The following is a 24,073-nucleotide window of genomic DNA, read 5'->3' on the forward strand; positions in this document are numbered from 1 at the left end:
AGCAGGAGAATACTCCTTAGTATTAACACAGGCATGATCCAGCCCTCCTTGATATCTGGACTTCACATTCTGGACTTGGGAATGCAGTCTGGTAGTTGAAACAGCAGCAGCAAGCTGATTGCTGTGCTGACAACTGGCAGGTAGATAATGCGCGCTGTTAACTCCCGTAATTCTCTACCAGACTGAAGGAAATTATCCTGACAGTTCCTATTAACGAGTGGTTATGTGACCACTCGTCTGCCCTGAGAGCTTCGTCAAGGCTGTTTACTAAATGCAGATTGCCATGTTGTATCTTGAGAGCAGACTCAATACTGAGTGAAGAGCTAGCAGTTGTTAATAAATAGTAACACGTTAAGGTATCTCTCTGGGTGATTTTTGTGTACTGCAATTACACAAAATTGCCTCTTAGACTGGCCAAATTACATAAAAGGAGCCCTCAGTTCCACAAATACATTCCCAGTAATGGGCACCTATTAGCTTTGACACAAGAAGATGGTAGTTATGATATGAAGGGAGCAAAATGAGGTACTAATCCTCTGAACCTCTCTCACAATGACATGAGCTGAGCTGGGGAAGATGTTGGAAAAGATGTTGCAAGGAAATTATTTGTTAATGACACTACCAAGTGATTTTCCTGCAGGGATCTCAAAGCCCTCCTCAGAGGTGGGAAGATCGTTTGGTCCTTCCTCACTGCTCCTCTGCTCTGAATTAAGTCAATTCTGGAGCGCTGCTGATAATTCTGACCAAAAAATCTCCTTTCAGTGGGGACCCAGTTTTGCCTTCACTAAATCCTTGCTAATGCCTGTATTTTGGGGCCCTGCTCTTTCTCTCTCCCCATCCCTAGAAGAATTGTATTAGTGTGTATGACACAAGCTGAACTTTCTGCTCTGGTAACACAAGCTGAAATGTCTGTGGGACAGAGCAGACCCACAATAACCAGTGCTAGAAGTATGTCTTCCAGGAGATGAAAATTGAGCCTTCTATATATGTAATTTCACCATGGGCCTCACCAGCTGGCATGGCCCCCTGCAGCTGGATATCTGGATGTCCATGCTACTTTCATTGAGCACTGTGTGAGCAATGGTGTATGAACAGCAGCTTCTTGTGCTGTGGGATTGGGGTATGAACTTGCAAGGGCAAGGCTTTACTCCTTTTGGCTCTGCAGAATCCTCAGAGGTGGATACATGCATCAGCAACAGCACTATGAGCTGAACTGTATCCAGAGCCTCGTTCTTACTGAGATGAAGTCTTCATAGCATCACTCATTATCAAAGTCCTTACAAGATGTTGCATATTACCCTGGAAAAATAACCTAGATTGCTGCCCTTGGGGACAGGGAGCCTGGGTATGAACAGTGCCTGGCTGATGGGTGGTAGCTGGAGATAACACGGTAGATCCATCACATTCAAATCTTGTTCATAGATTTACACCTGTCTTTGTTACCTGCATGCCACCAAAGTAACACAGAAAGCCTGACCCTGAATGAGAAACCCAGAATCTAACGAAATAGGGATAAAAATATTTTCCGGATTTTTTCATGGATCTCAAGCGCATCCACCTATTGGTCATTCATTCCAGCAGGTTGTTTTCTTACAGCAAGGACATCAACCACTTTGTTTAGAAAACTGCCACTTTCATGAGTACTGGTAAAAGCACTATTTTCCAGCAATTTTAACAACTCTTTGATAGCTCTCTGCTTTAAAAAGGGCTGTCTAACCAGCAAGAAAATCAACAGAATGTGGCTTTAAAAACTGCTCAATAATTGTGAAAAGCCTTTAGTCTAGTGGCACGATAATGGTTTCTGAACAGTTCCTGGAGTAAAGCATATCCATCTGGTCCACTTCTTTTTCAGAAAAGTAGAATGAGCACCACTGTTTGTGACTTGTGAAGAGAGATAGAGGGTGCTGGACTTAGTCTTATAGAGAGGAAGATAACCACAGCATACAGGTATTAGATTGGCAGCCACAAAAATGATAAAATCAAACCCCTCTCACTTGTGAGTGATGATATAACGGGACAAGAATCACAAACCATAGCTTGGAAGATTTATGCGGGATGTTATGAAAAAGTTTTCACAGGCAGAGTAGTATGGTCTTGGAATAGTCACCAGAAATATATGGGGTCTATAAAACTCATCTAGACAATGCCATGACCAGCCTCACTTAATGCTGGTGTTAGTCTTGCTCCAAGCAACAAGTTGCATTAGAAGCCTCCAGATGTCCCTTGCAACCAGTACTTCTGCAGTTCTCTACTTTCATGAATCTTTAATTTGAAATATGCTAGAAGTCAGGCTCAAGGCAACCATTCTGAATTGCAAACACATTCATAAAACCAAAGCGTAGCACCTTAAGTTCCAAATGCCTGCATTTAAACTGGGAGAAAAATAGATGATTTAATCAGTGACTTTATTAGTAGGCTGTCGTACCTGTAGAGAGTTTGTTCAGCCTTTCTCAGTATCAAGGAAGGGAAAAGCAAAAAGAACAGCTTGCTTGTAAGGTCTCAGGCAAACTGCATGGCATTAAGAAATAGCGTTTTTGACTTTGTTCTAATTGGAGCCTGTTTGACCCTGGAGCCAGAGCAGGGTAATGGAACAAGCACAGCTCAAATGCAGTCACTTTTCACAGTGCTGTGCAGAAACTAAGGGGAGGAAAGAAAGACATGTAGAGAATACAGAGGAAGGAGAGCCAGAGAGAACTGTTAAGAGTAAAAAGAGAAGGAAGGAAAGTAGTCGTGGAAAATGGTCAAAGTAAGGGAGAAAAAAAGTAGAGGGAAAAAAGGGAGTGAGAAAGGAAAAAGGAGGAAATAGAAAAGAAGAAGGAAGCAAAGCAAAATTGTGAAGAAACGAAGGAGTGTCCTTCTGCCCTGTTAGGCAGAGTGATGCAGTGGCAGGACAGCAAACAGCCCCAGGCAGTAGAACTCGTTATTTCCATCCTAGCTGATGTCATTGATTGCTTTTCTCCTCCTTTGTCATGCTTTCTGACAGAGTCCTGGGACTTGAGACTCATAACAACCAACTCTGTTCCTACTCAGCCCAGGCTAAGGTTTCTTTTCCAGTTCCGTAGTGGAACAGTCTCATCTGCATTTTGGGATACTTCCAAATGCCACACATCAGCAGATATGGGGAGGTGAAAGAGGCAGGACTGGGCCATTTGGGACCATCTTCTGTCCAAGCAGGTGGAGACCCTGAACCTGGCCTGCCCTTTGCAACCAACCACTTCGCTCCTCAGCTGTGATGCTGGGAAACTCCCGTAAGACTTTCTCTCTTACTTTGAGGGCACCTTTGTGTCATTCTTTTGGCATTACTATTTCTTTTTAAATCAGTCTTTCGTTTTCCCCTCTTCTTCCTCCAAGAAAATTTTCCTTGCCAGCCTCAGATCCCACAGCATCCAACCACCTTCTGTCAGGGGGTTTAATTAATCAGAAGAAACAAAATAAACGATGCTTCATTTGCCAAAGGGAAGAAATGTAGGAGGCAGAAAGGAAGATGAAGAGGACAGAGAAATCTTAAAAATGGAAAAAGAAAGCAGAATCCTAAGCTATATAGGCCTGAGCCTTTAGGATGTCCTATTCCTGAAAAAGTGATCTGCTCTTATTACAGCCAGTGTGAGTTATCCACTCTCACAATGCCAACAGGACTGGATGGATGAGGAGGTCAGAGAGGATGTGGAAGTGAGGGCAATTAAGGTTATTGTGTTTTGAATATTGGGAGAAACTCTACTCATCTATTAAAACCCAAACTCAGTTTCTCATGTTGCTCTCAGATGGCTTTAGGAGTGATTTATATGTCCTTATTTATTTATTTATGTTTGCTTTAATGGAGCTCCTCCCCGACTTTTATTCAGTTACCCATGAAAAGTCAGTGAAACAAGACCTACTTAAATCAAATGTCACAATTGATGCTCATCCCAGGCCACTGTTTGTGTGATGTGAACTCATATTGCCGTAAGCGAGGATCAGGGAGAGAAAAAAGGGTTGAGAGTGAGACTGGAATGAGAGAACACAAACCAGTGCATGTCTGAGGAGCTTGTGCTCCCCAGTTTATCACAACCATTCATCTCTGAGGTGGGGTAACGGGCTCTGCAGGGAGCAAGCAAAGCACAGATGGAAAAGGGAGAAGCTGTGATTTTGTGCTAGAGATTCTATCTCCCTTCCATATCCTGACTAAATCAGAAACTTCTGTTCACAGAAGATTCCCCTCCGCATATCAATTTATAATGAGCAGGATACAATATTACAGCACTCAGAGCACATGGAACGTGTCCAATTACAACTTTTTTTTTAATGAGAGGCTATTTGAAATGTTAATATTTTCATTGAAATGTCTTACTTTGTGTTTGCCTACTTCCCCCCCAAAAAACAGCTTCTAACCTTCCACAAATATTTGGCAGGAGTAAACTCTCACGGTGTGAATAGAGACACATGAGTCAGTGTTAAAAATCTCAGTGATCCAAGTCTTCATAGAAGTTAAGAGGAAGAATCATTGTGTGAACTGAAGCCTTTTCTGGAAGTATTTCAGGATGCTTTAGGTGGGGGAAGATGCAGAACCTTGTTGGATGGATTGATGAGGCTCATTGCCATGTTGTTCCATGTTTATGCACAATTGCTCATAGTTCAAAGGACTGGGTCATTGCCTGGAATCCAGTCCCATAATTTCAGCAATCTGAATTAGGTTCAGCATCCAGAACCTTGATATGTATGGGTTCAGATAGTATGTATGGTGTTAGGTTCAGAGAATCCCAAGTCTCCTGTTTCATGAAGGAAACTCAGTGAAGCTGTGCAGTCATATTAAGGTAATGACGTGTCGGAGGTAATATGATGAGCAAGGAGGAAACGTTGCAGAAAGTTAGCACCACACTGCAATTCAGTTTGGCTTCCAGTCTGCAACTGATCTGTAACCAGTCATCTCCAAGTAAAAATCCCACAAGCAGCCTGTACTCCTTTGGCTGTATATACCCAGTTGGGTATTCAAGCCTTTCAATTTATTGCTACATTTTGTCCTAGATCCCTTAAGCTCTTGTGCCAGCCTTCCCAATAGCCCCTGTGGGGTTCAGGGCAGCGGTATGGTGAAAGTTTTGTTCCTCGTTAATTCCACCCTTGAGATTCAAAATGTGAGAGTTGATTATGGTTGAAATATGCAAGTAAGGAAGATCTTCCCAAGCCCTTCAAACTGCCAGGATAGTTCAACTCAGATAAGAATATACTGGGGAGGTTCATCTCTTCTTCATTGTGGGCTCTGTGGAGTAAATCTAGCTGTAGGCCTTCAGTCAATGGACATATTTGCTTTGCCCATGTGTTGAGTTGGCCAGACTCCATATAAGCACAGCTCTGAGCCTTGCTAATATATTTTGCTTTGCAGAAGGCTCAGTAGCCTGGAACAGAGCTGCAGTAACCTCTGCTTCATGATGTCCTGCTGATTGGAGGTTCAGGTTGAGCAGCCTCATGCCTGCCAAAAAAATAGTCTGGACAAGTCCTTAGAGGACTGCCTGTTCCATTCCCAAATTCATGCGTAATTGATTTTTCTTTTTTATTTTTTTTCTACCCTAAGCCCTTGCTATGTCAGAAACCATCTCACCTCCGTAGTTGTGGCAATAGGTGTTGGTACTGCGCCAGTCTAATGACAACCTTGACTGTGCTCCCACACCTTTGCATACTGCTTAATCACTTTAAATACGGGGTTCTGGTGCATCTGCTGCATGGTGGGTCTCTGCTTCTCTGCCTTCCCACCAGCAGAGATCACTGACGTGGGAATGAGAAACATGCTGAATAAAAAGCCTGCAGCAGAGGAAACCAAGTGGGAAAGAGATCCTAAGAACAAGGGGAGTTTAGTGGTTTTAGTCTGGCAGATACTAGCTGGTTATGGAGTTAGTCTCAGGGAATGCAGAGAACTGGATGAGGAGTAGTTACAACACGTGTGTTTGTTCTTGGCGTTGCAAAGCGTGGTGAGCAGCAGATCTTTTGTATTGAAACAGCAAAGGAGAACCATTGCATGCCAGCATTTTCCATAAGAATCCCTGCATATGAAGAAATGCCTTGTCAAGTAGCATAAGAGTGGGGAAGTGATGGATGGTATGACTAGATGCTGCTCCCTGGGGAGGATATACATCTTATTTTTCCTTTGCTTGCTTCAGCTCCTCCCTTGCCAGATGGATGTTTGTAGTCAGTGGAAGATTTTCACCTTCTTTTCATCCTCCAAGCTTCAGCAACGGCCATTCCCAGAAGAGCTCATTTGTAATCGTTCTAGTGTAGGCAGAGCTTTCTGCTGTTTCCTCATTAATTATCTTTGAAGTTCCACACTGGATGTGAAGGGTCTGATCTCCTCTTGCAACCTGTGCCTTTTACACACCTCACTATGAACATCAGGTTTTTAACCCCAGCCTTAACACTGGTGTGTGTGGGAGCAGAATTAAGTCCAAAGAAAGACAGAGTCAACCTGAAATATCTAATGGGCCTCTCTCCTCTTTATTTGTATGTGTCGTGTGATGTGAAGGTCAAATGAGTTGATGCACAGTCAGACAATTAGGATGAAAGTCCTTGCCATGAAATTGAGCTGGTAGCGTTTGCTGAGCATCTTCTTCGTCTTTTTTTTTTTTTTTTTTTTTAATGTCTTACTTTCTCTTTTTCAGAACATGGAAAAGGTGCTGGTCCCTTCTGTCACGTTAATTGTAGGCTGTGGAGTATCTTCGCTGACACTTTTGCTGTTGATTATCATTTATGTCTCTGTTTGGAGGTATGGCTTTCATTCTCTTCTCTTCTCGTTGGGGAAAGTAACTATTTCTTGATCTGCATGGATCCTGGAGGTTTTGCTGTCCTATTTTGGGTGTCTGGTGCCTGAGGAAGAACTACTTTGTAATGAGTGGGTCCTGTAAAAAGTCATCATGGTGGCTTAGTTGGCATTACTCTTTCCTTTTAGTGCCAGATGAATTAGTACAGTGAAATTAGTACTATGACCTCATGTAGTCTCATTGTTCTGTTTTCAAAAGCTGTTTGTGTTGTTTTCTATGCCTTTATATATCCCAGGAAACCTTGTTTGCAGAGAGGTGGACGTGCACTGCCTCCTGGCAGGCAAGTTGCTTTAAGGTATTCTGGGCTGGGTCTTTGATAACTTCAAAATGTCCTTGATCTATTATGAAAACATCTGGCCTGAAGTAGTAACAGTACTTTGCAGGAGCTTAAGGATGTTACATCTCGTGGGCTAAATAATTCTCCAATCCCTTAGCTTCGTTCGGCCTTTGGCTTCAGATGCATATGAGATTCTTCGGTACATCCCATTTCAAAGAGCTCCTGTACACCTATACGGAGGTCAGATGTAACCTTAAATTGCCCCTTTGTAGGGGTTGAAGTGATTTTATAGGAGAGTTGTGTTAAACAAAGGCCCACACTGGCCCACTTCCCTGTAAGATACATGTTGGTGGACTGTTGCAAGTCTGAGAACCCAAGATGTGCATGAGATTCATCGCATTCCGCAAGATCTCAGTTTACACTATGGAGACCCATGCCTTTTCTAAACTTGTGGCAGGCATGCTGAGATCTTCATGACTCTAGATAAACAAAAGAGGAAAATCAGAACCAGGTGAATGACTATGAAACTGAAAAGGAATGGCTACATTCTGAATATACTGTTCATGACCCTTTGTGAGAAGGGATCAGTGCAAGACTCTCATTTTGTCAAATGACTCTTCTTAGTAGGGAGAAAAGGGTAAAATCATTTTAGATTTGTAAATAGAGATGATGTTTTCTACCCTTTATTAGAGAAAAAAGACAAGAGAGTAAAAAATGAGCAAAAAAAAAGCACCTTTTGTTGATACTGTGACAGTGCATAGTGGCTAGTTAATTATGGTGAGTGCTCTGAGCTGAAGACTGATCATAATAACATTTATCTAGAACTCAGGTTTTTCCGTGCCTGGGGTATCATTGGATCTGCTCAAGTCCTTGTCCTCTCCTGCTTTTCCTCAGGCTGGGCAGCACTGGGCAGCGCTGGTAGGTGACTTACTGGTGTCACTGGTGTCAGGATCAAGTGGAAAGTTAGGAGAGAGGAGTGAAGAGCAAGTGTTGGAGTCTCACCCTCTCTTTTCTATCAGAAATAAGTTCAGGATCTGAAACTGAAGTTCAGACATGAGGTTGAATCAGTTTGGAGCATGACGGAGTCATTTGGAGTAACGCAATATGTTTTCTTCCAGGAGCATGCCCCTCAATATTTACTGTTATTGAGGACAGTAAAGTTAATTGTCTGCCCTGTTTAAAATATGCCCTTTTTAATTTCTAATTGCAGTTTTTGAGTTATTATGCCTATGCCCAAAATGATCAAGTTCAGTATGAATGGGGGGACATGTCTATGGGAGGCTTGAATGGGCATTTCTGATTTAGCAAGGGATGGACATGCATTTCCAAGTGATCCTGAGACCAGATATATCTTGATTAAGGGGCTCTCTATCCTAAGTCTCTTTGTGTAAATATTTGTTAAGCATGGTCAAGTGATCTCTAGAATTTCTCTTTGGTGCGCTGAGTTTGTTTCATTTCTTATCTGTAGATCATGTTTTCATGTTTTCTGAACTTCACAGCATTCCCGTGGCTGAGCCCTGAGCACTCTGTGTGTCCTTTTTATTTTAGGCATAGCTGCTGGACATGAATGTGCTGTTCTAATAATGGTCTCAGGAACATCATATTCAACATTACCTCCTGGCTTCCACTTCGTTTTGCCCCTAGATGCTATACAGTCTATCAGACAACAGCTGGAGGAATGCTCACAAGGGGATCAGCAGTATTATTCCAGCTGTTGTTGCTAAAATACACAGGAGCCATATCAAAGTGAACTATTTTTTGAGCAGGGGAGAAACTCCGTGTGCCCTATCTGCTTGGTCTTCTGTGGAGCACACTCGCCAGAGCTCAGCTGTTTTGGGGAGCTTTGGCTGTGAAATTTCTCATTCAGACCTCTGGACAAAGGCATCTGGAACATGTATACATAGACTCAGCTTGAGCATGAACCTCTTCTGATGAATAGGCTCACTGAGGCTGACAATCTGGAAACCTTCCCAGAATTTTGCCCAGCTAGGATTTGTTTATACATGGGAAGCAGGAAGATAGAAAGACAAAAAATAAAAAGGGGAAAGGAACATGGTAAAAAACAAGGGGCAGAGTAAAAAGGAGGTGATCCCAACTTTGGGCTGCATATCGGAGAGGAAATGGGTTTATTCCATTCAAAACCTTCAGTAATGGTTGTTTCTTAGCGGCACCTACTCAGCCATCAGCGTGACCAGCATGAGTTTCTTGATGCAAGCGATCGCTTCAGAGGCAGCCAACTTGGCACGATCTCACTTCATGCTGGACATTGTTTCTGTTTGATGGCTGTTGGTGGCCTGTTGGTGGACTCACTCCAGTTCCCAGTAGACAGATGGCTGCAAAAACTCTGCTACAGATGGTGCATCTCTGGCCTTATTAGCAGCCTCGGCAGAGAGGTCAGTGACACATTGGGCCATATAAGTGGAGCGACCTTGTTACCTCTGGTTATGGTTGTCCTGGGTCACAGCTGGAGACCATGTGTGTGAGCCATGTTTTCCACCACCTGTGTGGAAAATAGAGGTATTAAAAAAAAAAAAAAAAAAAGAAAAGGTCTTGCTTAAAGTCTGACTTGAAAATGAAAAACTGGGAAGGAACAGCACTGCTCATGGATCAGAACAGATGGAGTGACTTACAGTGGCATTTCTTTCAGCTTTGGTCTGTGCCACTCCTTGACAGGATGGTGTTTCAGAAGCAGCCCTGAACTCAACTGCGGTTCAACAGCCTCCGGAGTCAGAGTGACCTTTCCATAGCATGGAGATCGATGCTTGCTATCGAATAGCTCTTCACCAGCCCGTCAGCATGTAGGGCATGGCAGCAGCTGAATGAATGCTGTATCGCTGAAAGATATCGGTGTAAGCTTTTTTCGCTCCCTGTCCATGGAGGCTGAAGATTGATTTAGTGGTTGTCAGCGAGCTCTCAAGTGGCTTTTAATGCTTGCTTTAAACCCAGGAGCTCTGCTTTTTGCTGGGGAGGCTGAGGCACTCTGTGGTCCTGGTGGGAGGCAGCAGGAATGAGTAAGATTGTGTGGAGAAGGATGTGTATGAGCACCACGAGAAAGCAAAGTTGTCTCAGTGTTTGCAGAGAAGGGAGTGGAATGGGTACAGAGAGAAAAACTGCAGGGTTTTCTCACATTCTCCATCTGACTTGGGCTTCCCCACGTCCCACAAGACTCAGGCCAGAGCAGGAGCTCCCTGCATTTGCAGTGAGATTTTTTCCGAGCTTTGGTGGCTGTGTGCAGTGTGCTTTGATAAATAGTCAGAGTCTGTGCTGCAGCTAAGGGATAGTGAGAAAGCACTCTGCAGATCTCTCCTCTGGCTAAACATCAAGGCCTATGTGTTTTCCATCTTTGCTATGAGTTCCTGCCTTCTTTTGCCAAATGGCCTGGATAGGAATGCTGATTTCTTTCTGTGGAGTATCCCTGGGCTGGAGGTGATGCAGGAGGGAAAAAAAAGCAACCATCGTAGCTTGGAAATGTTCAGTAGTGAGGTCAGGCTGACGAAGAGCATTGAAAGCATTAGGAAAGCCAGTTCTCAACTCTATTTGAAACTGATAAAAGGCATGAAAGGCATGAAGAAGGGTTTCTGTATGTAAGACAGCACTAAAAGATGACCCAGGGAAATGCTGAATGGGACACATGTTCTAATGGAGAAGGACATGGAGAAAGTCAGAGTAATTAATCACTGCCTTCTTCATCTTGGTCTGCTGCCAACGTTTTCTTCCAAGGATGCAAGTCCCAGAATCTTGGGGCAGAAACTGGATAAAAAAGTCACTGTCCATCACCAAGAAAGAGAAAACTGAGAACTATGTGAATTGGATATTTGAAAGTTCATGGCTCCAAATGGGATTCATGGAGTGTGTTGAGACGGAGCTGTCTGTACAGTGGTGCCTATATCAATCATCTGGGGAGGTTCATGGTGGTTGGAAGAAGTGTTACACTCACCTTTAAAAAGGACAAGGAGGAGGATCTGTAGAACTACTTGCTGTTCAGTCTATTCACAGCCTCTGGAAAGATTAAGGAGCAAATAGTTATAAAGGCTTTTTCCAAGCAAAACGATGGACAAGAAAGTGATTGGGAATAGACGGTACATATTTTTGGGGGGATGGATTGTACCTGACTGACCTGTTTTCCTTTTGTGGTGGGATGACTGGTTGCTTGGCCAGTGAAGAGAAGTGGACATTGTATATTTTGTCATTAGCAAGGCCTTTGACACAGGCTCCTGTAGCATCCTAGTAAATAAACTAGTGAATTTTGGACTGGATTGGTGTCCTCTAAGCTTAAATCCTTAGCTCTTAATCCTCTAAGATTAAAAGCTGGGTGAAGTTCATGCAGGCTCAGGGTAATGGTTTAAGATTTGGAGCCTAGCTAGTAGCTGGTTAGTAGCAGTATCTTTCAGGAATTGGTACCAGGACCAATATCATTTAATATCTTCATTAACAGCCTAGGTGATGGGGAAAAAGGCACCCTTGGCAAGTTCTTGGATGACTATACCAATATGGAAAGAGTGACTCATATGCTGGAGAGAATTGCTAACATTCAGATGGACTTCAACAAATTGGAGATATAGGCTGGAGAAATCTTGCACCAAAGACAAATGAACATTCCTGCACCTGGGACAGAACAACTACGTGCAGCAGGACAAGCTGGAGGGTGACTTGCTTGGTAATATCTCCAAAGAAGCCTCAGGGGATCCAGTTGGTGACAATTCATACATAACTCAGCAGTGCAACTGTTCAACAATGAAGGACTACATTAACAATAATGTAACCAGCAGGTCAAGCAAAATTGTTATTCCCCTCTACTTGACTCTCTTGAGGCCACGTCTGGCATAGCATTTCCAATAATGGAACTCCCATAGTACTGGAGAGATCAACAAACTGAATCGAGTCCAGCTTAAGGAGCTAGAGAACATAATATTCAGGAAGAGGCATAGGGAACAAGGAAAGCTTGGCTAACTTGAAGAAGAAAAGTCTGTTAAGGAAGAGTCATGGAGAAAGAGGAGTCATACAACTCACAGATAGATGCAGTGAAAGATTTAGGGCCAAGGACCACCAGTTGCGGCATGAAAAATTCCAACTGGATATAAGAGAAAATGACTCTTTACCATAAGAGTGGTTAAACACTGCAACAAATCATCCAGAGGAGGTTGTGGCACTTCCAGTTCTTAGATGTTTTTGAAATTTGGTTGGACAAAGCCCTGAAAAACATGACAGGACTTGGAAATCAGCTTTGCTTGGGGCAGAGGATTGAACTGGAAGCTCCAGAGGGTTTTTTTCCAAGCTATATTATTCTGATATTCTGATTCTACAAGGTGCCAACTCACACTTCATTCTTTGGAGGTTCAGGGATCTGGGGAGCAGGAACTTCTGGTGGATGAAGGGAAGCATGGAGAAAGAAAAGGCTTCTCGGGGAAAAATGTGAAAACAGCTGTTTACATCCCTTACTTTGACATGCGGACTGCACTTAGGGTCAACTCATTTCTTACCTTTTTTTTTTTTTACCAGGGGAGAATTCCTAAATGCGCACTAATGCCATAGTGTTCCTACACAGACTTTGCACATCCCATTCCTACCAGGACAGAGTCCAAATCTCCCTTTCTATCCTCCAGAAGCTGCCGATTAGACTTGATACATATTTTACTTCACACAATCAAAGCATCAGTAGATTGATGGCTTGATACCATACAAATGGAATAAGACCCAGGTGATCCACATCATTTGAAACAAGTGAAACAGCACAATCTGGGATCAAACTGGCCAAGAAAGAACTCTAGGCTTGTTTTGCATTCAGCAAATCCAGTTTCTAGCTGAGCTGGAAGCCTGAATTTTGAAGTGTGTTATAGGGTTGGGGTCTGTTTCGAGAATGAACTACTTATAAACCAGTTTTCCAAGAAAGCTGATGTAGAGTGAAGTTACTTTTTATCAGTGATTTTTCTTGTATCCAGAAAAGCATATTCTCAACATTCGTATTTATCTAGAGGGAAAACTCACAGGGAAGTTAAAATCCGAGTTTTGCAGCCTCCAATAGATCTAAAGCACAGATTCATTCTTGGCTCAATACAGCTAAGCGGCAAACTCATCTTGTCCTACCAGTCAGAAATGCAAACTCTACAGCCAGAGTACGACCGACACACTCTTGCTAAAATCAATTAATGAAATTGAATTCTTAGTATAAATAGTTGATGTTCTGGAATATACAAAATAATCCAGCATTAGCCTCCAGGGATGAGCTGTCTGGTTAATAGATCTGTTTCTAATTTTTGTAGACATCAGTTTCTACTCTTTACTCATCTGGTATTCAGGCAGGGCACTTGCTGCATCACTGAGATTACTCACATGTGTGAGGGTTGGTATGGTCAGGTCCTGAGTCAATCCTTGAAGACTTGCACTTTTGCAATTCCCTTTTAATTTCATTAGGTACATAAAAGTGCCTTCAAAGAAATTTTCTTCCGTAGCCAGTCATTTGAATTAATTGTGCACATACTTCAGCAGCAAGTTGGTGCTGTGTTGCACATTACAAATGAGAAATGACAAGTGGCTTGCTCCTGCAAGGTGCTGAAGGCAACAACTTCCTAACTTGGATTCCTGATGTCCCGGACCCACGGTTGCAGCTACATATTTGGCCTAGTTTTGAGAAGTGTTAAACCTCTCCATCTGGGGGAAAAAAAAAAAAAAAAAAGCCACAATTTCTTCTCACTTCTGGATGTGTTGTTAGGTTAAACAAAGGGGAATGCTGAGTCACGGAGCACTTTGTTGTGAAGATGCATGCGTTCGTAACCTGCTTTCATCGCCAGCATGCTTGTGGCTCTTCTTATTTGGGAATCTTTCCATGTGTTGCGTCTATGTTTTCTTCTAAGCTGCTTTCCAAGTCCCCTTCCAAGTAAGCAGAGCTGAAGAAGACTTAGAGCACTCATTACTATTTTAGAAAAGGCTCAGAGTAGGGACCAGGCTAGCCCCTGATTTGTTGACTCATGCTCGTAACTCCAACATTGATGGGGAGGATTGAGAGATCTGTGCACCACACCCATACTCTCCTCCTCCTTTTTCCCCTTGTACTTGTCTGTTTAACACATGAAATCTGCAGGAAGTGGGCGGTCTCTTACCATGGCCTTGTGTAGAGCCCGGTGGCTCCATGCAAGGTGTAACAGGGTGGATATCCTTCCCCTCTTCTCTTTCTGCAGGTATATCCGCTCAGAGCGCTCGGTCATTCTTATCAACTTCTGCCTGTCCATCATCTCCTCCAACGCTCTCATCCTGATCGGACAGACCCAGACCCGGAATAAGGTAGGAGATTAGTCGGACCTTGTTTGTTTGTTTGCTTTTCTCCTGATTTAGCATCAAAACGATGCATTCAGGCAGCGTCTCCTCGTTTTTCCTCCATCTGTTAATTAGCGACATGTCAAAGACACGACTAAATGGCAGATTTCAATTTTCTCTCTCACTCGCTCTTTGATAATTTGTCAGCATCCTCAGGGCTTTGATTAAAACCAATGTGATATTTTTGAATATCTGCCTAGAGAAGCTGGCACATGGCACGGTGAAAAAACATGGTTATTTGCAAGGCTTTAACCATTTTATTTTCCAAAAATTACAAAGGAAGACAGATTGAGAAAGAGCTAAAAAAGCAAAAACATTCAGCGTCTCAGCATTACATTTATTTCTACAGCAACTTTTACGCTCCAAGCCTAAAGCAGTTGGCAGATGTTAAGGAAAGCAGCCACCAAGAACACCTTTCTTGGGGTGGGAAGCATTGCTGTGCACATCATGCACACTGCAGAGCTGAGACCACGAGGGACTCACGGGAAGTCACAGTGCCATTCAAGCAGTGAAGACAAGAATTGAGCATGGATATCAAGCCATGGGCATTGACTGCAGGGTACTAATGTGGCTTTCCACATTAGAAATGCAGATGGAGAGGTGTTGTGTTGCTTGCATGACTTTTCTCCAGCCAAATTACTTCCTCTGTTGGCAGCTAGCGTAACAAGTCACTGCTCATGTTTAGTATTTTCCTATGGTACATCTCTCTACTTTCCTATGGTACATCCTCTCTCTTCAAGTGCTCCAACCATACTAACTCCTCTAAGCAGAAAACTGAGGCCAAAAGTGTCTTCCAGCTCCTCCTGCTGCTGAAGTCACAATCAGAAATCAAGATTTAATATTTAATTAACAGTAACCAGCCAATTTTTTCGAGTCTCAACTTTGACATCCAGAGCATGCTGTCACTTTTGGAAGCATTTTTGCAGAGAAGCCTCAGGCTTTAATGAATCACAGAGACTCATTGCTATGCGAGGTCTTTTGGGTCAGAGCTGGGTTATGTTTTAAAGAAAGCTTTAGAGCTACTTGAGTCATACCTGTGGAGAGAAGAGTGGGGAGATGCAGCCAACTGGCCCTGTTGCTAATAAACCAACACCATTCAGAAACTTTGCAAAGCAGAGCTGTCTTTCATGGTCAGCATGGTTTGCGTGGAGCAAGAGATGGGAAGAGGGTGATCTCAGCTCTGCATTTCTATTCTGTGGGAGTGTTGCAACCTCAAGTGTGTGCTAGGAGCAACCTTTCATAGAAAGACAGACTGAGAGATGCTCATCATGGCCAACAATGGGTGGACGTCCTCTTTGGTTATTCTTCTTCACTCCAGGATAGGAGGTGGATATTGTCAGCCCTCTCCCATCCCCTTAACAACACAGCTTGGAGCCCAGGTTCCTTCTCATGGTTTTTCTCATGTTGCTTTGGATGTTCAGTGTCAGAGCTGTTAGTGGGGATTCAAAGCTCCCGGCTGTAATTGCGTGAGGCAGATTAGCTCTTTGCACATACATATGCATGAAACACCATAAATAGAAAGGTTATTCTTGGGTTTCCACTCAGCCATCTAGTAAACAGTCTCTGTCAGGGAACTGAGAAAGAAAACTGAACAAAGAAGAGATGAAAGACTGTAAATTTGGAACCTATTCACATTCAATCATTCATAGCGGAGCTTCCTAAAATGTTAGTGATTGAATTATAATTGTAGTTACACTGGGAGAATTTCTACAGTACTACTTTCCTGGGAAATGACTATTTCTCCCATCATTTCCATCCGCATAACCTCAAAGGCAAGACTCCACGCTTGGATTTGCTATGCTTTTTAAAGATGAAAGGCCTGGGAAAAGGCTAAAAAATTACAGTCAGCAATAATGTGATACAAAAGAAATGAGTGCTGCATGAACTCAGTGTATCTCAAAGACATGGCTATGTGCTGCATGGTGCTGCATGGAAGCAGATTTCTCCTCTTTTAGAAAAACAAGGACTAACGGCCTTCACAGCCACATCTCCTTGGGGAAATTGGGAATACAAGAGGGAAGATTCTCTTATTCCCAAACCTGGGTAAAATTAGCTACTTGTTTTTAATGGATTTTAAATAAGGACCATTCACTGTCATAAATGTACGTTGTTTTTGTTGCGCTCTTCTTTCTTCTTCTCCCCTCTCCCTCAGAACTACCTGGTTGAGTAAGTATAGCTGGAAAATGTGTATCCCAGGTGGAAAAAATGGAAACCAGACGTTTTTTCTCCCCTTTACAAACTGCTGGCAAAAAGGGCAGAAAGCTCTGTTGATGCAGAACAAAATCAGCTCAGATAAACTGATGCTGTCATTTCTGACAGTAGTTAAAAAAAAAAAAGTTGTAAAGTACAAATTTCTTAAAACATATTCCTGACAGTATCTTGTGTTTGTAACTGTTTTACATAGACCTGTAAGGTGATGCATAGCAACCACCTTTGGAAGATTCTTTTGAAAATAGGAAAATTACCTCAGATTATCACATTCAGATAGGCCATTTGTACTGAACTGTCATCTCCTTGCAGGCAGAATACCAATGGTTTCTGTGTCAATTACAAATATAGAATGAAAACGCAGTTCCAGTCTCAAAGAACGCAACGTCTAACTTTTATTCCCAACTTCTGATAACGTCCGTCTGTGCCAGTGTATGAATTGAGGGCAATTCAATAAAATCATGATAAAAGATGCTCCGTGCATGAGAGCTCTCTGCTGAAAGATGCTGGTGGATGAAAAAAGAGGAAGGTTCAGTGACCGTAAACCCAAAGTCCATGTTTCCTGATATAACTCAAAGCAGAGAAATTCTTCACTATTCACCCCCACCCCCATCTGTCCTCAGTGCCTTAAGCCAATTTTTTTCACCCCGAGTCACTTTTAAAGTCTATTTGCTCTCCCTTCTCTTTGGGAGTTTCTTTCCATCGTTTTCTTTTGGAGCATGTTCATTCACAGTTTCTTCTTCTCCAATGGTGCAAATTAAGCATAGCTCTGGCAGAGTTAAACAGAGCGGCACCAATTTGCACCAGCGAACGATTTGGGTTTGCTGAGTTAAAAACAAAGATGAGCTTGTCAGCTTTCCAGCCCATCTCCCCGCCACTACAGGATTGTTCTCCATAATGCATTTGCTAGTACTTTCCCTAGTTTAATTTTAAATGGCTTGAGCTCTCTCCGTGTCCCTTGAGAGATTTCCTTGCCAAGTAGTAGAGCTCGCCATTATGAAATTTATTCTGTCATTTCATTAATTTTTCCTTTTTTTTTTTTCCTCCCTTTTTTGCTAATAGCTACATGCTCTTGGACAAGTCATGCTTGCAGTCCTTCCCAAGCCCCTAGTAGCCATGTTTTCACCCCAGCTCTCACAGCTTAACCATTTTCCATCTTTCCCAGTCTGAATTGCCTTTCCCTGATTTCATTACTGCAAAGCATCAACAACATGGTGCTTTGCGGTCCTTTTGAGCTGAGATTAGTGCACAGCTTAATAACTGCTCCATCCTCCCCGAAAGCATCAGGGATTTGATTTGATCATTGGAAAATAAATGCATATTGCTGAAGCCAAACAGCACAAGGACAAGGCATGGGTTCAAAATTCAGCATGGAAATGTGTCAGGGAGGGTCAGGTGGGGGATTAGTAAAAGGTTCTTCACCAGAGGGTGGTGGACATGGAACAGACTCCCCAGGGCAATGGGCACGGCCGCGAGCTGACAGAGTTCAAGGAGCTTTTGGACAACGCTCTCAGATGTAGAGTTTGAGTTTTGGGAGGTCCTGTGTGGGGCCAGGAGTTGAACTCCATGATCCCTGTGGTTCTATCATTGTATGAAAATAGTTAACTGCAGGCTTGGAACTCACACTTAAGAGTGGTCACTTTCTGTGTAGTGCTTAAATTTGAAACAAACACTTGAATCCTATGCTAGGTCAAAGCTTGAGGGGGAGGCTGCCTCCTCCTGAGATGTCTTTTCCTTTGCTGATCCCTGTGACCTTTCCTTCCAGAGCCCAATTTGGAAGCAACTCCCTCTGCCTGCCTCTCTTCTCTCTCCTTTCTCCTCTCCCTCCCCTCTCATGTGTGCTCCTTTCCTCCTCTCTCCAGGTGATATGCACGCTGGTGGCGGCTTTCTTGCACTTCTTCTTCCTCTCCTCTTTCTGCTGGGTGCTGACCGAGGCCTGGCAGTCCTACATGGCCGTGACGGGTCGGTTACGGAACCGCATCATCCGCAAGCGCTTCTTGTGTCTTGGATGGGGTGAGGATTGTGGGTCTGCATAGAAGCTCCTTTGGGTCAGGGGAGAGAAAAAACGCATTGTTCCATCCAGGCATGAAGAGCAAAGAGTATTCAGGATTGATGCTGTGCAACAAGCTTGGTTTGATGCCCTTAGGTGTGTCAAGAAGGGCTCAGATGGTTAAAAATGAGCAAAAGCCAGAAGTCCTACGTGCTGCAAGCTCCACCCAAGGGCAACATGAAGGAGATGAGCTGGGAGGGGGCTGTGTGTTCCAAGGGCATGCTGGGGCTGGGGGGTTTCTCCTTGCTCTGGGTCTCTTCCCTGCTTTCTGTTTTGTTTCTCTGTCTCCTTCCATGTGCGACCCGGGGAGAAGCAAGCTCTGAAATGCTGTCTCCATGGCAGCAGGGCCTTTCATAGACAAACAAACTGTGAGACCAGTGCAGATGCTTCTAACTAATTTTCTTCCCTCTGCCTCTTCCGTATGTTTAATTTATTAGCTTTAAATGATGCATTCTGTAGTTGAAAACAAACGCAAACCCATAACCTGAGCTTTCAAAGCAACAGCAAGCTTGTGTTTGAAAGGAGCAACTGAACAAAAAGTTGCTCAAAAGCAAGCAGGGGGAAAAAGAGAGAGAGAGAGACAGAGAGCACTGTGCTTCTAAGCCGTATTAGTGGCTCATTTCACTACTGAAGTCGAGCATTTTGCCCCAGGCAAGATATTTCCGATGGTTATGAAGGGCCCTGATGTGATTTATTCTTGCACGTCAAGAGCCATCCTCCTTTCAGCACCTGCATCTCTTTAAGTTTTGCTTAGGAAACAAAATAAATAGTGGGATTGAAATACAGGGTTTGTGTGTAGCAAGCCTGTAACCACACACATGCAAAACACAGGCTGTGTGTGCTTTTTTGTGCTTGTGCGTATGTTCCAATACAAACACTGTGTGTGACTCGAGGAACATCAGGAATATCAAATGCAAAAGACTGATAGCTTCTCTAGGTAATAAAAAGGGATTTTTTTTTTTGTTCTGATTTATAAATGCTGGGACAGATGAGAGTGTTAGCCCCGAGGGAATTTTGGATAGGCAACATTCACAATCGTAATTTGTACAGATTTAAGGGAAAAAAAAAAAAAGCCTGCATGTGTAGGAGCATAATTTGCACTGTTAGTAAAATGTAGCTATTCCTGGGCTAGGATGCGCTGGCTGATAAATGGTGCATAATAACCGCTTGGAATAGGTTAGGACATAAAGTGAAGAACACTCGTCTGTTAGGGCAGCAAGGGAATTTCTGGTATTTAGCATCCTGCTAGACTTCAGCTGTAGTGCTGGGATTAATGGCACCTCTAAGAGGGCAGAGGACGAAAATAAGTTTTAAAGAGCATAATCTGAAATAATTATCACAGTCAATGGGTTGATGGTTAGACTAGATGATCTCAGTGGTCTTTTTGAACCGTAATGATTCTGTGATTCTATGAATTCACTTCGTAATGGGCTGATTCTTCCCCTTTCCCCCTTTGCTTATTAACATTTTTCCAAGCTCTTGTTTGAGACCTTTGCCAAGTTCTCAGCTGTAGCTCATTGAAGATGCTGTGTGTTTCATCAGCAGTGAGGTTTACTCCCAGTTTCCACTTCTCCTCTTGTGTGTGTGATTTTGCCTTTTCAGAGAAGAGTTTTTTAGCAATTAGAAAAATTTCAAGTTATTTAGACATGCAAACTGTTCCCTAGAAACAATTCAATCGGCACATTTAGTCCCAGTGAAGAAGAAACAGTTTGGTTATTCTACTTATGACCATGCCGTTGTTTCAATTGGATTTTTAATGTTGCCCTGGCTGAGGCTCTGAGAGGGTCTTCAGTTATTTGTAGCAGTTACGGCTCTTGGTAGTCATTACTATCAAATGAACTTTTTCTAATGGGACGTGGTGATCTCGTTACATGATTCTCCTGCTGGCCTGACAGAAAAAGATTCTTCAAATCAGGTTTCCCATGCATTTATTTGGAGTTATGACTGTAGCACTCACTTTCTGCACAAACCCCTCCAAATTTGGCCACAGACTATGCAGCATGAGTGACTGCACAAAAGTCTGATACAGAGCACTCATGGCGTATGGAACAGTGCAGTTAAAAACAGCCTTCTTTCAAATGGTCAAGAATAGATTAAAAGTTTATTGGAAATATTTGGATGTATTTATTTTTAATCTAATCACATCCCAAGGCAAAGGATACAGCAGTCCTCATTGCTGTGCTCATTGGCTTAGCTACCGTGGTGTAGCTCCCCTCTCCAATAAATGCAGCCTGTACATCTGATGAGTTCACAGCCTGAGTGTGCATTTCTGCATAATTATCACGTCTAAGAGAAGTACTTTGCGAGGAACAAGTTGCTATTTTGGGCAGAGTCTTAGCCAATATTCTTCTTTCTGGGGCCTCATGCATCATGTTCTACTCTTTAAAAAGCCCTTTATGACTTCTTAGTGTGCATACCATGGGATGCCACATTGGTTTCATTAGTGAATAACATGCAGGTTGTACGTCCAGAGTATCCAGATGAGGTGTGAAGGAAGCTCAGCAAAATGGTGAATAGTTGATTATGGAATCTTTTTAAAAAGAGACGTTTTGAAACCCCCTTACTCAATGGCTTTAGACTGCTCAAACAAGAGCTGTGCTTGGGAGTCTCATATTGGAAGAGAAACTCTTCTCTTTGTGATAACTCCGAAATTGGAACAGGCTGCTCACAGCATTGGTGAAGTTCCCGTTCCTGGAGGTATTCATGAGCTGTGGAGATGTGGCACTGAGGGACATGGTTTAGTGGGCATGGTGGTGATGGGTTGATGGTTGGACTAGATGATCCCAGTGGTCTTTTCCAACCTTAATGATTTTATGAAATTCTTTCTATTCCAGCCAGCTCAGCCTTTACACCTCCCAGCTGGCTGCTCACCCTCACAGTTAATCAACTTTGCATTGATCTGTATTGCTGAGTAACCACCCTGTCAGCAGAGCTGTTTGGATACTGTGTCTGGACATCCCTACAGACTACAGCATCTTCTACAGCTGCCTGCTATGACCTCTATAGCAAACAAATTAGGGTCTTGTCAAGAAGCACTAATCCTAGCTGGCTACTGATCCTGCTAATTCTTAATGGGATTTGCCCATCTTTAGCATTGAGACAGCTTAATGCATCATGTTACAAGTAGTAGGACTATAAAAAGCCACACAGAGCTCTCCACAGCTGAGTAACCAGATGTTCCCAGACCATATCCAGACATTTTTGTACGGAAAGGAAAGAGCTAGGCTGAGGATAGTGAACCAAAGAAGTACTCAATCTCCTTTGTAAGTCCTAGAGCAGTTTACCAGGCAAGAATAGTAAGGATAAGTAGGCAGGACACATTTTTTTATTAGTTCAAATGTGCCTAGGTATTCAAAAACTCAACCATATCAGTAGTTCTAAGTTTCAGGCCAGTATTTCACAATAACCAGCAGGTTTTAATTTATACCTCTTCCTTATCCTCATTTTTTTTGAGATTTTAACGTTAGGATCTAGGACATAGCTTCACCCCCTTACGCACCTGCAATGAGACCCCATGCTGGTATTGTTAGCTCATGACATCCTGAAGATAAATTGGGCACCATGAGCTTCAAATAGCCTCCAAGGCACAAACTGCCTATCCTTTGTAGCATTCATAATGAAGTGTGTCCTCTCTCCAAGGTGGGTGTTTTTCCTTAGTTTATTTCCCTTTTGGATGCAAAAAGGGAGCAGCTCTCTGGCATAAAGTAAGTACCCTAGTTTGCAAAAAGATCTGATGTTCCTATTCTCCTTTCCATTGTGCTTCAGAGGGACTTCCTCCATTATCGTAGAATCATGGAATCATAGAATGGCTTGGGTTGGAAGGGACCCCTAGGATCATTAAGTTCCAACCCCCCTGCCACAGGCAGGGCCACCAACCTCCAGATCTGGTACTAGACCAGGTTGCCCAGGGCCCCATCCAACCTGGTCTTGAACATCTCCAGGAATGGAGCATCCACAGCACACAGGGGTATAGATGGATAGGGGGAACACTGTTCCCATTTCCTGTTCTGTCTCATTTTGAGCAAGATTTGAGCCTGAATTGTTCACATATTATGTTAAGAGCAAACATAGCTTTTAATCTCTGCCTTACTCATTCTTTTGGGTTAAGTGGTGCCTGAATATTCCACCCGCAAGAAATGTCCTGGTATATTCCTGGCTGTTCTGCGTCCCTAAGAATAAAATAAATGAATTTTATGCATCTGCATGTACTATCATTCCCAACACAACTGCTGAGACCACAGCAGGATACGAACTGATTACAGCTGACAGCATTAACTTCATTAGCAGACGTAACAAAGGTTCATGCTTCTGGCTCTGAAGGTCCTGAATTCAGACTCTGCCAAAGGCCCAGGCTTGCACAGATGGTGCTAGAATAACACAGGGAGAAATGGGGTATATTAAGTGGTTGAGTTGGAGCAGAGCTGCACATATGTTAAAATAACCAATTTTCTCTTGTTTCATTTTCCATAGGGCTCCCCGCCTTGGTGGTTGCCATTTCTGTGGGATTTACTAAAGCCAAGGGGTATGGCACCGTGAACTAGTGAGTAATGGGGCTCTTCTTCCTTTTTTTTTTTTTTCTGTCTCACCTCCCATCATTTTGTCAAAAATCCAGTCACTGGCCTGCAGGAACAAAGGTAGGAGCTTAATTCTCATGTGCTGCTCATGGAAGCAGGAATGATAGGAGCTGAGGGAGCCTTCCAACCTCCTCAATCCATCAGTTCATCTGGATGCTGCACTCTTTCCTCATCCCTACCCAAATGTCCAGGGGAAACCTTAGGATAGCAAAGTCTCCAGGGAAGGACTTATTGTGTGAATAGGAGCAGCCCTCTAAGTTCAGTCTGAACAAAAGGGACATTTGCACCATAAAGATGAGAATGCCAATGGTCAGCATGGTTCACATTTTACCTGCATTTGCTTCTGAAGCATCTCTCAGAATACCAACAGGGACTGGGTACTGCCTGAAAGCTGTGTATTCCTTTATAAACGAATTCAAGGGAACTGTTAAATGAATGACATGATGGTGATGGGCTGATGGTTAGACTTGATGATCTTGGAGGTCTTTCCAACATTCATGACTAGATAATTCTGTGATATATTACATCATTTTGATCTGAGTACCTGCTATGCAGAGACAGTATTTTTTTTTTAGAGCAAAATGGGGAATATTTAAAGTTTGGGATGCTTAAAAAAGAAATAATAGCTTTTGTGTTTGTCTCCTTAATGGATTGTTTGATTAAATGCAGGTTTTCAAAATAGCTTAGCTCAGTTTTAGGCACCAGAATGGGAGTGAGTTCTGAATTTGTTTGCTCTGTCCCACGCTAGAAGCAACTCAGAATTTACCTTAAAATTTTTTTTTCCTTTTCTTTTCTTTTCTTTTCTTTTCTTTTCTTTTCTTTTCTTTTCTTTTCTTTTCTTTTCTTTTCTTTTCTTTTCTTTTCTTTTCTT

At 42.9% G+C, this 24,073-nt stretch overlaps 1 protein-coding gene across 4 annotated transcripts in view; it reads left to right on the forward strand.

The window, feature by feature from the left end:
* Nucleotides 1–24,073, forward strand: part of ADGRB1 (adhesion G protein-coupled receptor B1) — a 206,964-nt gene that overhangs the window by 132,898 nt on the left and 49,993 nt on the right. For all 4 annotated transcript variants that reach the window (XM_021387913.1, XM_021387911.1, XM_021387912.1 and 1 more), the window contains 4 exons: nucleotides 6,624–6,727; nucleotides 14,235–14,337; nucleotides 18,441–18,591; nucleotides 23,099–23,168. In XM_021387913.1, coding sequence (XP_021243588.1) covers nucleotides 6,624–6,727; nucleotides 14,235–14,337; nucleotides 18,441–18,591; nucleotides 23,099–23,168 — 428 coding nt within the window. The remainder of the gene's footprint in view (nucleotides 1–6,623; nucleotides 6,728–14,234; nucleotides 14,338–18,440; nucleotides 18,592–23,098; nucleotides 23,169–24,073) is intronic.

Source organism: Numida meleagris, chromosome 2 (genome assembly GCF_002078875.1).
Source record: "Numida meleagris isolate 19003 breed g44 Domestic line chromosome 2, NumMel1.0, whole genome shotgun sequence".
Lineage (NCBI taxonomy): Eukaryota > Metazoa > Chordata > Aves > Galliformes > Numididae > Numida > Numida meleagris.